At 40.7% G+C, this 17,300-nt stretch overlaps 1 protein-coding gene across 1 annotated transcript; it reads right to left on the bottom strand.

Moving 5' to 3' along the window:
• Positions 1 to 205: 205 nt before the first annotated feature.
• Positions 206 to 5,496, bottom strand: DEFB118 (defensin beta 118). Its single transcript, XM_003273481.3, has 2 exons — positions 5,389 to 5,496; positions 206 to 1,258 (listed from the first exon to the last, which is right to left on the bottom strand). Exons 1-2 carry the CDS (start codon positions 5,444 to 5,446, stop codon positions 945 to 947), a joined length of 372 nt encoding a protein of 123 aa, XP_003273529.2. The 5' UTR covers positions 5,447 to 5,496; the 3' UTR covers positions 206 to 944.
• Positions 5,497 to 17,300: the final 11,804 nt, after the last annotated feature.

Raw genomic sequence — 17,300 nt, forward strand, 5'->3', positions numbered from 1 at the left:
CCTGATGTGGCGGTGGCCCAAAAGACAGTGGTTAAGGGAAGTCCTTCCAGTAGAAGGATGGCTTGCCTAGGTATGGATCTATAGTAATTCCTGAATGCTGGCAATGGATTGGCTAGTTGTTTAGGTACTTGGAAAGAGCACGATTGGAAAATTTGTAAGAATGAAGTCTGTTCTAGAATTATGTGGATGGGAAAGGATGTGAGGATTTTTTTTTTGCTATCAGAGGGAGACAAGTAAAGCTCTCAGTAATCAGGTGGACAAATGACCCATCCTTTCACTTACAATTGAGGGGCCATCCTTACCCTTGGATGTCCATGTGTGATCAAGGCTTGGTCAAAGAGATGGGTCTATAGAGCCATAAAAGCTTTTTGACAGAATCTGTTTCAACCCCAAAGCCACTGGGGCACAAAGGAGTCTTCATAGCTCACACCTGGGACAGACAATTTCCTACAGTGAGAGATAAAACCTGGCTCCAAGGCCATAGTTAGTAGGAAAATGAATGCTTTCACCTGAAGTGTCTCCTGTTCTAGAAAAAAAGCTTTTAGTGTCGTAGTAGCTACTCTCACAGATGCAAAGATTTGGAATTTTTGACCACTTATGCTGCCATTAAGACACCTGTTGAGAAGACCGAAAGATACATGAAAAAAATTGTTGTTGGAATAGCTAACTAAGCTATTGAGGTAGTGCATAGGTCACTAGCAAACAAGAAATACTAAAAGTGGGTTAAAACTTGTTGTGGAAATAATTTGACAATTTCAAGAAGAGCACTGAAGAGTTTATCATTGGAAACTGAAAATTTTAGACTTCTTTACACAGCTGTTTCTATTAATAGAATTACATATTGGTGGGGGGTGGGAGGGTCACTGTGGTGTTTTCAGTGCTTTATCTGTATGTGACTTAGTTTGTCACTCTGAGGACAGGGGTGAGTGACAGCCAAGAGGAAGTCATGAGCTGTGGTGAACATCTGGAAGAGAGGTCTGAGTTCCCCATCCTGCCTCAGACTCTTCAACCATGTCTTTCTTGCTGCTTACTTCAAAGTAGTCTGTAGTGAACCTTACTGTTAAAATATCATCAATACTTCCTGGTGTTGAGTCACTCAAGGGTGTGGGAGATGCTGTAGGAACTTGCCTGTGGTCTTCATTGGATGGAACGCAGCAAGCTCGAAGATTTTTGCATGTATCTTTCACTGCTTCTCCATCTTTGCATTGTTTCCTGCAGTGCCCTGATCTGTTCCAGCATTTTTTTTCACCACTATAGGCTGAATAATAAAAGCAAAGACCATTGATTTTGGGTTACTGATGCTCTCAATTTCACTAGCATGACTGTATATCTGGCATCCTATATCCACACTGTGCATCATAATTAGATGACGGCTGCAAGACTCACACCTCAGGTCTGGTAAATACTCAACCTCCCATTTGCCAATTTTTAACTATTCTGAAAGTGGGATGAATCTTACCATCAATGAAAAGAAACTTTAGTCATGACGAATTGGGGCCACTTACAATGAAGCTACCTGTACCCCGTGTAAAGGTACCTGAGTAAAGAAAGTATATCTTTTTCTTTTCTTTTTTTTTCTTTTTCTTTTTTTTTAGGTGGAGTCTCACTCTGTTACCAGGCTGGAGTGCAGTGGCATGATCTCGGCTCACTGCAACCTCCGTCTCACTGGTTCAAGCAATTCTCTTGCCTCAGCCTCCTGAGTAGCTGGGACTATAGGCACGTGCCACCACACCCGTCTAATTTTTGTATTTTTAGTAGAGACGGGGTTTCATCATGTTTGTCAGGATGGTCTCAATCTCTTGACCTCATGATCCACTCGCTTCAGCCTCCCAAAGTGGTGGGATTACAGGCGTGAGCCACCGCGCCCGGCCCAAAAGTACTTCTTGTTGCTACTTCAACAAGTACATCTTGCTGCTACTTCAACAAGTGTGATTAAGTTATTTGCATTGGTCATATCCCATTCTACTGCAAAGTATACATTCACATGAGTATATAAAATATATGTGTGTAGTGTATGTTTATTGCAACACAATTCACAACTGCAAAGATATGGAATCAACCTAAGTGCCCATCAACCGATGAATGAATAAAGAAAATGTGGAATATATACACCATGGAATACTACTCATCCATAAAAAGGAACAAAATAATGTCTTTTGCAGCAACTTGGATGGAACTGGAGGCCATTATTTTAAGTGAAGTAACTCAGGAATTGAAAAACAAATACCACGTGTTCTCACTTATAAGTGGGAGCTAAGCTATGGGTACACAAGGGCATACAGAGTGGTATAATGGACTTTGGAGACTCAGAAGGGGGAAGAGTAAGAGGAGGGGGAGGGATGAAAAACTACCTATTGGGTATAATGTACACTACTCCAGTGATGGGTGCACTAAAATCTTAGGCTTCACCACTATACAATTCATCCATGTAACCAAAATTCACTTGTACCCCTAAAGCTATTGAAATTAAAAAAATAAAAAATTATAAACCAAAGTATAAAATAAGTATGTGTCCAAAAATACAAAAATTAGCCAGGCGTGGTGGCACATGCCTATTTTCCCAGCTACTCAGGAGGCTGAGACAGGAGAAACACTTGAACCTGGGAGGCGGAGGCTGCAGTGAGTTGAGATCATGCCACTGCACTTCAGCCTGGGCAACAGAGTGAGACTCTCAAAAAAGAAAAAGAAAGAAGAAAAAGAAGTAGATAATAAGAGAAGAAAGTAAAACATACTTTATGTGGGATACATAATATAAGCATTATGAAAATACAAAAAAAAAGATAAGCATTACGGAGAGAAATGAAGCAGGGAAGGGGTTTAGGAAGTGTGTGATTAGAAGGGAAATAGTGAAAGACTTCCCTTGAGGTTTGAGAAGGAAGAGAGAGGGCGAGGTACGAGACTAACTGGGGACAGAGTATATATCAGGCAGAGGAAGCAGCAAGTGCAAAGGCTTAGAGACAGGACCTGTCTCAAAAGTTCTGAAAAACAATAAGGTAGTTATCGTGAGTATAGAGTAAGTTAAGTGGAGAGTAACTAGAGAAAATACAGTGGGAGTTGAGGTCACATAGAATCTTGCAGGTCTTTGAAAGAAAGCCATTCAGAACTTTTGATCACAGGATGATGAAAGACATGCAGATTAAAACAACAGCACGAGGGAGGCTGAGGCAAGTGGATCACTTGAGGTCAGGAGTTGGAAACTAGCCTGGCCAATGTACTGAAACCCCATCTCTACTAAAAATACAAAAATTAGCCAGGCATGGTTGTGCGTGCCTGTAATTCCAGCTACTCAGGAGGCTGAGGCAGGGGAATCACTTGAACTCCCGAGACAGAGGTTGCAGCAAGCTGAGATTGTGCCATTGCACACCAGCCTGGGCAACAGAGCGAGACTCTGTTTCAAAACACAAACAAATACAAAAAAACAACCACAACAGTAAGAGGTTATTTTATACTCATCAGCTGGGTGTTTGAAGGATTATGGTGATAGAAAAACCCTTGTGTATTTTCGATGAGAGGGTAGGGAGATCTCCCTGTTCCTATAAATGTCACTGATTTCTATTCTTCTTCCTCAAATGTAGGGGCTTTTTAAGATAAAGCATCAAGACTTTATGCTTCTTTCATTGTCTCAACAATTTGCTCCAAGAGGATGGCTCCAATTTATCGCTCTTACCACTCAAACTTGAAACCCCAGATCATGTAATATTTCCTTCACTTCCCATATGCTGAATTTTTATAACTTGTGGATTGCATGTACAAAATCTTTCACATCTGTCTCTTTCCTAGTCTCAATATCTCCACTAGAACTCAAAGCAGACACAATTGCTTTCAAAGTGATCACACAGAATTATACCTGTTTGTGTCGGAATTGTAACTGAAGAATTACTAAAAACCCCCAGAGTTGGCAATTTCTGCTGGCAGTGTCCTTTAAGATACACAACTTCTGATTACTGACTTCTGATTACCCACGATCCCTTGGCGTAGGAACACAAGCATAGGAAGAGCCAGCAGCAGGAGTTTCATGGTCCCTGGGAAACAGGGGAGGTTTCCCTGCTTCCCTACCCTGAATGCCAGTTCAGAACGCTCTGTGCAGTGGGATTCTGAACAAGAGTTATTGGCCTCTCTGCAATGAGGGCAGAGGAAGAGAGGAATTAATGGAACAAACATATATTTTTAATTTTCTTGCCCACCCCCACCAGACTTACATTTAACTTGTTACTTGCTCTCTAGGAATCTATCCTATTTAAGCCTGTGTCCAAATATGTAAATATATTAATGTTTGTACAAGCATATTCATTGATGTGTTGTTCAAAAATTAAAAAATGTCTCAAATGACTATATGTGACTTCATATGGCTTATCCTACAGCAGAACTATACAACTTTACAAACAGTAAGGCAGATCTTTAGATGGTGACATGGAAAGATGGCCACAAAATAATAAGTGAAAGAAGAGTGCTGCATAGGGCCGGGTGCAGTGGCTCATGCCTGTAATCCCAGCACTTTGGGAGACTGAGGCGGGTGGATCACCTGAGGTCAGGAGTTTGAGACCAGCGTGGCCAACATGGTGAAACCCCGTCTCTACTAAAAATACAAAAATTAGTCGGACATGATGGTGCATGCCTGTAATCCCAGCTGCTTGGGAGGCTGAGGCAGGAGAATTGCTTGAACCCAGGAGGCAGAGGTTGCAGTGAGCTGAGATTGCACCACTGCACTCCAGCCTGGGTGACAGAGCGAGACTCCGTCTCAAAAAAAAAAAAAAAAAAAGAAATATTTAGATTCATCTTTATGTAAGTTCGATCATACATTGAAAGGCACCTTGAAAAACATAAAACAAAGGGGAAACAGGCTCTCTTCACCAGTGATTTCAAAGTTCTGGTCATGCCTTTAGGTATACTTAAGAAAGCAGTGATTATGAAAAGTTTAGATTTTCACTGTATAAGGAAGAAGAAAAGCCAGTTCTGTCTTCCATGTAACAGCTCGACCAATATTTTCTGACCTGTTCACCAAATTCTAGAATATTAGAAAACCAAAAGAACCTCATTACAGCCATAGCAGGACTTTTAGGGCCAAGAAAACATAGCAAAGTGGGCTGCGGGAATCATTTCCAAAAGCTGGCACAAGCTGGAAAGAGAACAGATGCGAGCCTAGCTTTCCCCTAGTTTCTTAGGTGGCAACTTGGAATATAGAACCAAGGACAACTCTGGGTGGTGGGACTGCCCCTGTCTATTGAGGATAACTTGCTCTACTCCCAGGTTTTACCCCAGCCAGGAGCATAGTCCCAGTGTGGGAGCTGTGGAGCTGCCCAGGTTGGGGGGTACCGTGACACACTGGAATTTTCATGAGCCAGAACCCACTATACCTCTATTTTTGTAGCTTCCCTGACCTCTGATTACCTGGGATCACTTGGGGTAGGAGCACAAGCATAGGAAGAGCCAGCAGCAGGAGTTTCATGGTTCTTGGGAAACAGGAGGCGGTAGATCCAGGAGTTCAGGATGCTGTGTGCAGTGTGAGTCTGAACAAGAGTTTTATTGGCCTCTCTGCAGTGGGGGCAGAGGGATGGGCACAGAACCAGCTGGATATCTAAGAGCTTATCCATGCATAACATCAGTCTAGTGTGTGGCACACAGGCTGAGCATTTGATCCAGGCACTGGTAAGGCATGCAGAGGGTTAAAAGTCACAGGTTTTGAGAAGGTGTTTGGAGCAATGGAGAGGGAAGATTCACACTGGGACATCTTCCCTAGCCTTCCTCGATCTCTCATTAGGGCTCAGCCCTTCTTCACAGCCACTCTCACTCTAGCATAAACCTACTTTTGAATGGTCTACTTATCTGTGTGTCTCCCCGCACCGGGCTGTGAAATTCCTGAGAGTAGGGAACGTGTCTTTCATTTTTGAGTCCCCAAGGCACGAAGCATGCTCTCAGTGAAGGTTTGTGGAAATAAACGATAATGAACACATGTCAATCTATAAGCCAAATCCCTCTCTTACATATGTGCCCACTAGGGAAAGTGACTTGTCCAAGAAGTCACTTGCTGCAGAAGTTTGAGGGGTATCATTTATAAGACTCAAAGGGGGATGCTACCCAATGTCATTAAAAAAAAATTCCCTAGCTGGGCGTGGTGGTGGGTGGGCCTGTAATCCAAGCTACTCAGGAGGCTGAGTCAGGAGAATCGCTTAAACCCAGGAGGTGGAAGTTGCAGTGAGCCGAGATCGCGCCACTGCACTCCAGCCTGGGCAACAGAGTGAGACTCCATCTCAAAAAAAAAAAAAAAAATCCCTGCTGAAGACAGATCTACAATAATTTGGGATATTACCTTTGACAAGTGCACCATGAGGTTCATCAGAGGTCTGGGAGCTGTCCATGAAGACCCCAACATTTAGACCTGCCTTTGGGATGTAGAACCTCAATGTCACCCCCAGAGTCAGCCTAGGTCCTGCATTGCTTTAGTTGCATTTTCATTGTGTTTCAAATTTTGCTCCCTCTTGTTTACTTGGCTCTAAAAGTCTCTGTAAAGCTTTAGAGGAGGTTGCTGATTTTTCTCTTCTGGATTTGATGACCTTCTCTGTGAAAATAATCGATGGGAATTAGCAGGGTTGCCATGTGATTGAGGAGACTTCTCTTCTGGATGGAACCATGTGGAGAGCGTAGCATGGTGGTGGGCTATTTTCAAATTAATTTTGTTTTATGTTTTTATTTTTTTGAGACAGGATCTTGCTCTGTAGCCCAGGCTAGGGTGCAGTGGTGCGATCACAGCTCATTGCAGCCTCAAGCTCCTGAGCTCAAGCAATCCCCCCACCTCAGCCTCCTGAGTAGCTGGGACTGCACAGGTATTCACCACCATGCCCGAATATTTAAAAAAATTTTTTTGGAGAGACAGGTCTTACTATGTTGCCCGAGCTAGTCTCAAACTCCTGGGTTCAAGTGGTCCGCCCTCCTTGGCCTCCCAAAGTGCTGGAATTACAGGCATAGGCCACTGCACCTGAACTCCAAATTAATTTTAGATTAATATGTTCTAACAGGCAGAACTCTCTTACTGTGGAATGGTTTCCCAGAGAGGGAGGGGGTATTCTATAACTCATTTTCAAGCAGGGCCTAAGTGATTAAATAGGATGGATTTCTATATGGAATAAAGAATGTCTTTTCTAGTTCCTTCTAAGCATAAAAATCTATGTTCTTAATTTATGAATGGTTTCTCTACATGTCCTGATAATTGCAGAGATCCCTGACCCTTTCTAAACTGAAGAACTTGAGAAACACCTTTTTTCACTCATGCTACAGAAAAGCAGGAAAATCTGGATTACCCCTACCCCAATTCACAGAGCCTGATCTCATATCTGAGACGGTGGTGAAAAAAAAAATGGCCTGAAGCAGAAGGACTCATCACAGAGGAGAAGCTAGGTGGGTGCAGTCCTTGGTGTCCAGCGAGACCCTGGCCCAGTGCCCACAGCCAGCCACTCTTGTCAAGGGATAAATGCAGTCCATATCCATTAAGAAATATACCTGAACTTTCCATTGCTGTTTACTTATTAGATTTTTATTATGCTGAAAGCTGTTCTCCTTCTTCTTCTTCTTTTTTTAGAGACAGCGTCTCACTCTGTTGCCCAGGCTGGAGTGCAGTGGTGAGATCTCAGCTCACTGCAACCTCTGCCTCCCAGGTTCGAGCGATTCTCCTGCCTCAGCCTCCCAAGTAGCTGGGACTACAGGTACATGCTACCATGCCTGGCTAATTTTTCTATTTTTAGTAAAGACAGGGTTTTGCCATGTTGACCAGGCTGGTCTCCAATTCCTGACCTCAAGTGATCTGCCCACTTCAGCCTCCCTCATACTGTTGTTTTAATCTGCATTTCTTTTATCATCCTGTGATCAAAGGTTCTGAATGGCTTTCTTTCAAAGGCCTGCAAGACCCTATGTGATTTAAACTCCCATTATATTTTCTCCAAAGTGCTGGGATTACAGGTGTGAGCCACCATGTCTGGCCAAGTTCTTATATTTTTTTTTTTAACAGCTTTATTGAGATACGATTAACAAACAACAAACTTCCAGTGTTTAAAGTATGTAATTTGATAATTTTGACATGTATATACTCATGAAACCTTCATCACAATCAAGAAACTGAACAATTCTACTACCCGCAAACATTCTTCATGTCCCTTAGGAATCTCTCCCTCCTGCCTCTCCTTGTCTTCTCCCTCCATCCCCAGAAGACCTCTGATCTATTTTGTAGATATAACAATACATTAGTTTGCATTCTTCCAAATTTTATATAAGTGTAACCATAGAGTAGGTACTCTTTTTTTTAAATCTGATTTCTATAAGTCACTGGCATTATTTGAGATTCAGCCATGTAACATGTTTCACCAGTTTACTCCTTTTATTGCTGAGTAGTATTCCATTGTATGAGTAAACCACAGTTTATCCATTCAGACATTTGATTTGTTTCCAGTTTTAACTATCACAAATGAGGATGCTATGAACATTCATGTACAAGTCTCTGTATGCACATACGATTTTTGGTCTTGTGAGAAAAATACCTAGGAGTAGATTGACTGGATTGCATGGCAGGCATGGTTTCCCACAGAGGTAGGGGGTATTCCATAACTTTAACGTATTAGGAAACTCTTTAACATATTAGGAAACTGTTTTCCAAAGTGGTTGTATCATTTTGCATTCTCAATGTATAAGGGTTTCGGTTCCTTCACATCCTCACTAGTACTTGGTATAGTCAGTCTTTTTAATTTTAGTCATTCTAGTAGTTGTACAGTGGTATCTGTCCAAGGCTGTGGGGGCCCACCTCTTTTTTCTTTTTTTTTTTGGAGATGGAGTCTTGCTCTGTCGCCCAGTCTGGAGTGCAGTGGCGCAATCTCAGCTCACTGCAAGCTCTGCCTCCTGGGTTCACGCCATTCTCCTGCCTCAGCCTCCCGAGTAGCTGGGGCTACAGGCGCCCGCCACCATGCCCGGCTAATTTTTTGTATATTTAGTAGAGACGAGGTTTCACCATGTTAGCCAGGATGGTCTCGATCTCCTGACCTCGTGATCCACCCGCCTCCGCCTCCCAAAGTGCTGGGATTACAGGCGTGAGCCACCAGGCCCGGCCGTGGGGGCCTACCTCTTGCATCGGCATGGCCTGGATGTGAGACATGGAGTCGAAGGAGATTATTTTGGAACTTTAAGGTACAATGACTCCCCTATTGGATTTCAGACTTGCATGGGGTCTGTAGCCCCTTTGTTTTGGACAATTTCTCCCATTTGGAACAGGTGTACTACCCAATGCCTGTACCCTCATTGCATCTAGGAAGTAACTAACTTGCTTTCAATTTTACAGGCTCATGGGCAGAAGGGACTTGCCTTGTCTCAGATGAGACTTTGTACTTGGACTTTTAATTAACGCTGGAATGAGCTAAGACTTTAGGGGACTGTTGGAAAGGCATGATCGTGTTTTGAAAAGTGAGAACATGAGATCTGGGAGGGGCCGGGTCAGAATGATACGGTTTGTCTGTGTTCTCACCCAAAATCTCATCTTGAATTATAATCCCCACGTGTCAAGGGTGGGACCAGGTGGAGGTAATCAGATCATAGGGGCAGTTTCCCCCATGCTGTTCTCGTGATACTAAGTGAGTCTCACGAGATCTGAGTTTTATAAGTATCTGGCATTTTTCCCTGCTTGCACTCGCTCCGTCCTGCCGCCGTGTGAAGAAGGTGTCTGCTTCTCCTTTGCTTCCGCCGTGATTGTAAATTTCCTGAGGCCTCCCCGGCAATGCAGAACTGTGAGTCAAACCTCTTTCTTTTATAAATTACCCAGTCTCGGATATTTCTTCATAACAGTGAGTGTGAGAACAGACTAATACAGCATCTCACTGTGGTCTTTTTTTTTTTTTGAGACAGTCTTGCTCTGTTGCCCAGGCTGGAGTGCAGTGGCATGATCTCGGCTTACTGGAACCTCCGCCTCCTGGGTTCAAGTGATTCTTCTGCCTCAGCCTTCCAAGTAGCTGGGATTACAGGCACCCACCACCACGTCCGACTAATTTTTGTATTTTTAGTAGAGATGGGGTTTCACCATATTGGCCAGGCTGGTCTCTAACTCCTGACCTCAGGTGATCTGCCCACCTCGGACTCCCAAAGTGCCGGACTTACAGGCGTAAGCCACTGCACCAGGCCGATCTTAATTTTTAATTCCTTAATTAATAATGATTTTGAAAATCCTTCCACATGTAGAGTTGTTTTGGCTATACTATATCATTTGCATTTTCATATAAATTTAAAAATGTCAATTTCTGCATAAAATCTTAGTGGCATATTAATGGCAATTGCATTGAATCTATAGACCAATTTGGAGAAAACTGACGTCTTCACAATATTGAGTTTTCCGGTCCATAAAAATGATATTTCTTTCCACTTAGGTCTTCTTAAACTGCACTCCACAGTGTTTTATAGTTTTTAATAAACAGGTCTTGCTTACTTTTTGTCAGATTTTCCCTTAGGTATTCCATATTTTTGGTGCTATTATAAATTATAATTTTGAAAATTTAATTTCTGATTGTTTATTGCTGACATATAGAAATACAACTGATTTTGTATATTGAACTTGTAGGCTACAGCTTTGCCAAACTCACCTATTTGTTCTAGTAGCTTTCTCCTACACTCAGTGGGATTTTCTAATTTTTATTTTATTTATTTATTTATTTTTGAGACGGAGTTTTGCTCTGCTGCCCAGGCTGGGGTGCAGTGGCACGATCTTGGCTCACTGCAACCTCCACCTCCTGGGTTCAAGCGATTCTCCTGCCTCAGCCTCCCGAGTAGTTGGGACTACAGGAGCATGCCACCACGCCCAGCTAATTTTTTTGTATTTTTAATAGAGATGGGGTTTCACCGTGTTAGCCAGGATGGTCTGCATCTCCTGACCTCGTGATCTGCCTGCCTTCACTTCCCAGATTGCTGGGATTACGGGCGTGAGTCACCACACCTGGCCTGGGATTGTCTATGTAGAGAATTATGTCATCTGTTAATAAAGAGAGTTTTACTACTTCCCTCAGCCCCTGAGTCTTGATGCCTTTGATTTCTTTTTCTTGCCTTATTGCAGTCAGTGTTGAATAGCTGTGGTGAGACCAGACATTCTTCAGGAAAAAGTATTATGTCTTTTCCTATTTAGTGTGATGTTAGCTGTAGGCTTTTCTTATATGTCCCTTTTCAGGTGGAAAAGGTTCCCTTCTATTTTAATTTTATTTTTATCAGAAATAGATTATTGGAATTGTCAACTTCCAATTTTCTGTGTCTACTGAGGTGATTACATGATTTTTCTTTTTTGCTTCATTAATACAGTGAATTACATTGCTTGATTTTCTTCTTTAGAAAAATTTTGTAGAGATGGGGGTTACTCAGGGTGCTCTTGAACTCTTGGCCTGGAGTGATTCTCCTGCCTTGGTCCCTTTTTTCTTTCATTTCAAACACGAATAACTTTACTTTTTAAATTTATTTTAATGGATACATAAAAATTGTATATATTATAGCATACAACATGATGTTTTGAAATATTAATATGTACACATTGTGAAATGGCTAAATCCAGCTTATTAACATATGCATTATCACGTATGTATCTTTTTGTGGTAAGAACACTTAAAATCTACTCTCTTATCAATTTCCAAGTATATAATTCATTGTTATTAATGATAGTCACAATGTTGTACAATAGATCTCTTGAACTTATTCCTCCTGTCTATGCAATTTTGTATCCTTTGACCAACATCTCCTCAATTCTCCCCACCCCCCCAGTCCTGGTAACCATCATTCTACTCTCTGCTTCTATGAGTTTGACTTTTTTAGATTTCACATGTAAGTGAGATCATTTATTTTTCTGTGCCTGGCTTATTTCACTTAACATAATGTCCCCCAGGTTCAAGTGTATCCATGTTGTTGCAAATGAGAGGATTTCCTTCTTTCTGAAGGCTGAACAGTATTCTCTTGTGTACATGTACCACACTTTCTTTACCCATTCATCTGCTGAGGGACACTTAGGTTGATTCCATGTCTTGGCTATGGTGAATAATGCTACAACATTGCTTGATTTTTGAATGTTAAACTGACCTTGCATTTCTGAGGCATGAAGGATTATGTATCATGCAGGATGTATTCTTTGGTCATGATGTATTATTATTTTTATATTTTGTTGGATTTGATTTGCTAAAATTTTGTTTAGAACTTTTGCGTCTAGGTTCAAGATGAACATTGCCAGTAATTTTTTCCTGATTAATCTAGCTAGAGGTTTATCAATTTTCTTTCTTCTTCCCCCTACATTCATCTTATTAAAATTTGGCTTCTGTACTCATCCTGTCACTGCATTGCTAAGGTCACCTTCTTAAAACCCTCATAGTTATGTTTTTTTTGTTTGTGTTTTGTTTTTTTTGAGACAGAGTCTCGCTCTGTCCCCCAGGCTGGAGTGCAGTGGGGCTATCTTGGCTCACTGCAAGCTCCGCCTCCCAGGTTCACGCCATTCTCCTGCCTCAGCCTCCCACGTAGCTGGGACTACAGGCACTCGCCACCACGCCCGGCTAATTTTTTTGGTATTTTTAGTAGATACAGGGTTTCACTTGCTAGCCAGGATGGTCTCAATCTCCTGACCTCGTGATCCGCCCACCTCAGCCTCCCAAAGTGCTGGGATTACAGGCGTGAGCCACTGCCCCAGCAGTTGTGTTTTATTGATAGCTTCCTTTGCCTTTTGGCTCGATTTCACATCATTTTTTTTCCCCAAATCCAATTTATTTATCTGAAAGGAACAAGAGAGTATTTTTCATGGAAAATACTGAAAGTCTTTGGGATTTCCTTCTAACTATTTAATTAGTTTATCATTGTTTTTGTTTAGAATTAAATATTGGTGGGGATGGGACACCATGATATTTTCAGTGCCATGAGCAGCTCAAGGTCTTAATCCAGCCCCGTGAGAACAGAGATGAGTAATAGCAGACAGGAGGTCATGTACTTTAATGGACCCAGGAAAGAGAGACTCGAGTAGTTGACAATCCCTTATCTGAGAAATCGCCAGGTTTTTTCTGCTTCACTCTAAATTCTTGTGGTCCATAATGATTATTACTGATACATTTGGTTATTTCCAAAATTGGTATCAAAAGTTTGGGTTTTTGCGGTAGGTGATTGGGGATGGTCTCTGTGGTTAAGAATCTGTGTTGCTTGGAATGCAGCAATAGTCACCATTTTTACATGGCTTTTTAACCTGTTCACCAGGTTTGCAGTTTTTCCTGCAGTGTCCTTTTATGATCCAGCAAGATTTTTGGCTCCTGCAGACTGAAAAGAGTAAAGAAAGGTAATTAATTCAAGATACTGATGCTAATAGTCGTAACAATGAGAGCCACTGAATCTGTAATCTTCACAACAGTCCTGCAGACTGAAGAGAATTCATTAAGGAGAATTATGTAAATAAAGCCAGGTTTGGTATATATCATATTTCTAAGCATTTTACCATCAATGTTCAAGGAACTTGCTAGGCAGCAGAAACTGGGGTTATTTGGCAAGATTATGTGAAATTAGTTGTATAAAGCAGGCTGATTTTTATTTTTTATTATTTTTTATTTTTTTGAGATGGAGTCTCAGTCCGTCACCCAGGCTGGACTGCAGTGGCATGATCTCGGCTCACTGCAACCTCCGCCTCCCCAGTTGAAGCAATTCTCCTGCCTCAGCCTCCTGAGTAGCTGGGATTATAGGTGCATGCCACCATGCCCAGCTAATTTTTTGTATTTTTTGTAGAGATGGGGTTTCACCATGTTGGCCAGGCTGGTCTTGAACTCCTGACCTCAGGTGATGTGCTCGCCTCAGCCTCCCAAAGTGCTGGGATTGTAGGTGTGAGCCACTGCGCCCGGCCAAGGAAGCTAATTTAATTCCACCTCAGCTGAATTGTTTACATTTGCCATACCACAAGTATACGAATTTCAACTTAAACTGGGTCCACAATTGTCACTTAAAATGTCTTAAAAATTATTGCGCTAGGCAGGTGGAAACTTTTAGGGGTGATGGACGGGTTTATACCATAGATTGTGGTGATGATGGTTTCCCAGGTATACACTTATCTACAAATTCATCAAGTTGTATACATTAAATATGTACAGCTTTTGAATATCAATCATATTTCAACAAAGTGTTTTAAAAAACAATTGCTCCATGAGGCAGCAAATGGAAGAAAATTGGTGTTTTAACTAGAGATCTCAGAACCATAGTTGTAGTAGATTATTTGCTGGTTCTCACAATTAAGCATACACCACAGTCTGCACCGGGGGCTTGCTAAAACAGGTTGCTGGGCCCACCCTCAGAGTTTCTGATTCAGTAGATCTGCAATGGGCTTAAAAATTTGCACTTTTAACAGGTTTCCAGGTGATGCTGATGCTGGTGGTGGGGAGAACCACTGTACTATAGAAAAGTCTATATCTTAGCCAGAATATCCACACACTAATAAATTCTTAAGAGGCAACAACCATTCTTTAAGTTTATAATTAACACTTAATAATTGTACATATTTATGGAATACAATGTGATGTTTCATGTATAAATTGTATAATGATAAAATTAGGGAAATTAGCATATCCATTATCTTAAACATTTATCATTGCTTTGTGATGAGAATATCCAAACACCTCTCTTCTATTTTGAAATATACAATATATTATTGTCAACTCTGGTCATATTACTATGCAATAGACCACCAGAACTTATTCTTCCTATCTAACTGTAGTTTTATACTTATTGACCCGTTTCTCACCTTCTTCCCTTTGTTCCACCCTCCCCATCCTCTGGTAACCACTATTCTACTCTCTACTTCTATAAGAACAACTTTTTAGAGTCCACATATGAGTGCAATCATATGGTATTTCTTTTTCTGTGCCTGGCTTATTTCACTTAACATAGTGTCTTCTAGGTTCATCCACGTTGCCACAAATGACAAGATTTCATTTTTTTTATGGCTGGATAATATTTCATTGCGTATATATGTCACATTTTCTTTATTCATTCATTTGCTGATGGACACTGAGGTTGATTCTATGTCTTGGCTATTGTGAATAGTGCCGTAACAAACATGAGTGCACATATCTCTTTGACACACTGATTTCATTTCCTTTGGATATATAGTCAGTAGTGGGATTGCTGGATCATATAATAATTATATTCTTAATTTTTTGAGGAACCTCCAAACCGTTTTCCATAATGTCTGTACTAATTTACATCTTCACTAGCAGTACGTGAGTGTTCCCTTTTCACCACATCCTCACCAACACTTGTTATCTTTTGGTTTTTTGACAGTAGTCATTCTGGATGGAGTGAGGTGATATCTCATAGTTTTGACCTGCACTACCCTTATGCTTAGTGATATTGAGCATTTTTTCATGTATCTATTGGCCATTTGTATGTCTTCTTTTGAGAGGTATCTATTCAGGTTTTTTGCCCATTTAAAAATTGGGTTATTTGTTTTTTTGTTGTTGAGTTCCTTACATGTTTTGAATGTAAGTCCCTTTTCAGATGTATGGTTTGTAAATACATTCTCCATTCTGTAGGTTGTCTCTTTGCTCTGTTAGTTGTTTTCTTTGCTATGCAGAAGCTTTTTGGTTTAATGTAATCCCATTTGTCTATATGCAATTAGACGAGCTTTTGTTGCCTGTGCTTTTGAGGTTTTATACAAAAAATCCTTGCCTAGACCAATATTGCGGAGCTTTTCCCCCATGTTTCTTCCAGTAGTTTTGGGTCTTACATTTAAGACTTTAATCCATTTTGAGTTAATACTTGTATATGGTTAGAAAAAAGAGTCTGGTTTCATCCTTCTGCATGTGGATATCCAGTTTTCCCAGCACCACTTATTGAAGAGGCTATCCTTTCCCCATTGTGTGTACGTGGCACCTTAGTTTAAAATCAGTTAGCTGTAGATGTATGAATTTATTTCTAGGTTTTCTATTTTGTTCTGCTGGTCTATGTGTCTGTTTTGATGCCAATACTATGTTGTTTTGGTTGCTATAACTTTGTAGTATGTTTTGAAGTCAGGTAGTGTGATGTGATCAGCTTTATTCTTTTTGCTCAAGATTGCTTTTGCTATTCAAGGTCTTTCATGGTTCCATATTAATTTTAGGATCATTTAGTTTAAAGATGTAACATCCCCCAAGGTGGACAGAAATCTGCTTTCTTTTATTTTTGAGAAACACTTGTAAAAGGCATTTGGTCATTTTACAGAAAACGTATAGGTAAGTCATAGAATTTACCAAGTCTCATGGGATAGAGTACAGGCAATTGACAATTTTTACTTTTAGAACCATCATCTCTTAGATACCCAACAACAAAATCTGGCCGTTGATTGCTAAGTGAATCTGAATAGTTTTTCTAATGCCACATACTTTAATTAAAAAAGAAAAATAAGTTGGGAAATGCATCTGATATCATTGTCCATTTCATCATGCTTTGATGTTGTATTATTAATCTTAATAGTTCCCAGAGGATTTCTGGGAACTCTTTAGGAACTGGATTCAGTGCTTAACTAACAATGGCTGAAATTTGCTACCCTATATAACTTCAGTGATACCACATATCATGCTAAATGACCAAAGGATATAGAAGAATCAGCTTGAATGCTGAAAAAAAGGGTAGAAGAACAGCTGAAGGAAATATGGATAAGATTATGTAAAGTACACATCTAGACACTATATGTAACAAATCTATGCACAAGTTTTAAAAGTTAAGTTTAAATGGAAGTAGAACATACTTCCAGAAATGTACACTAATTATTGGTATACAGCTGGATGAATCGTCTTAGAAAAAACTACTCAGGTAACAAGGATTAGAAAACCTCTTCATGACCTCTTCCAGTCATTAATGTTCCTCTTCCCCTCCAAGGTAATGCTGTCCTGACTTCTAATACCATGTAGTAGGCTGACTGTAAAAAAGGCTCCAATTTTTTATCCCTCCTGGGATCTATGCCCTTTGCTGTGTAACTTTATGATGCCCTCTTATTACAGTCAGGGGGTCTACCTCACCATTTTGTTCTTGGTTCATCCATGTGACTTGCTTGTTAGTAAATGTGATTTCTTATGTAGGGCAAAGTTTATTTACTAATGTGTTAGTTTCTCCCATCCAAGTCCCAACAAGGCCTGACCCTGCTTAGCTTCCGAGATCAGACAAGATCATCGCATTTAGGGTGGTATGTCTGTAGACTAATGTGTTAGTTTCTAAATATGAGTTCGTTGCCATTCTTTTATTGTTAACTTCTGATTTTATTGATTATGTGGGGGAATACAACCTGTATGCTATTCTTTTTTTTTTCTTTTTGG

The sequence above is a fragment of the Nomascus leucogenys genome, chromosome 13 (assembly GCF_006542625.1).
Source record: "Nomascus leucogenys isolate Asia chromosome 13, Asia_NLE_v1, whole genome shotgun sequence".
NCBI classification, from domain to species: Eukaryota; Metazoa; Chordata; class Mammalia; order Primates; family Hylobatidae; genus Nomascus; species Nomascus leucogenys.

Coding starts and splice junctions, on each gene's coding strand:
- DEFB118 (XM_003273481.3), bottom strand. CDS start 5,446: ATGAAACTCCTGCTGCTGGCTCTTCCTATGCTTGTGCTCCTACCCCAA. Junction 1,259..5,388: donor CCTACCCCAAGTGATCCCAG/GTAATCAGAGGT, acceptor TTTATTATTCAG/CCTATAGTGGTGAAAAAAAA.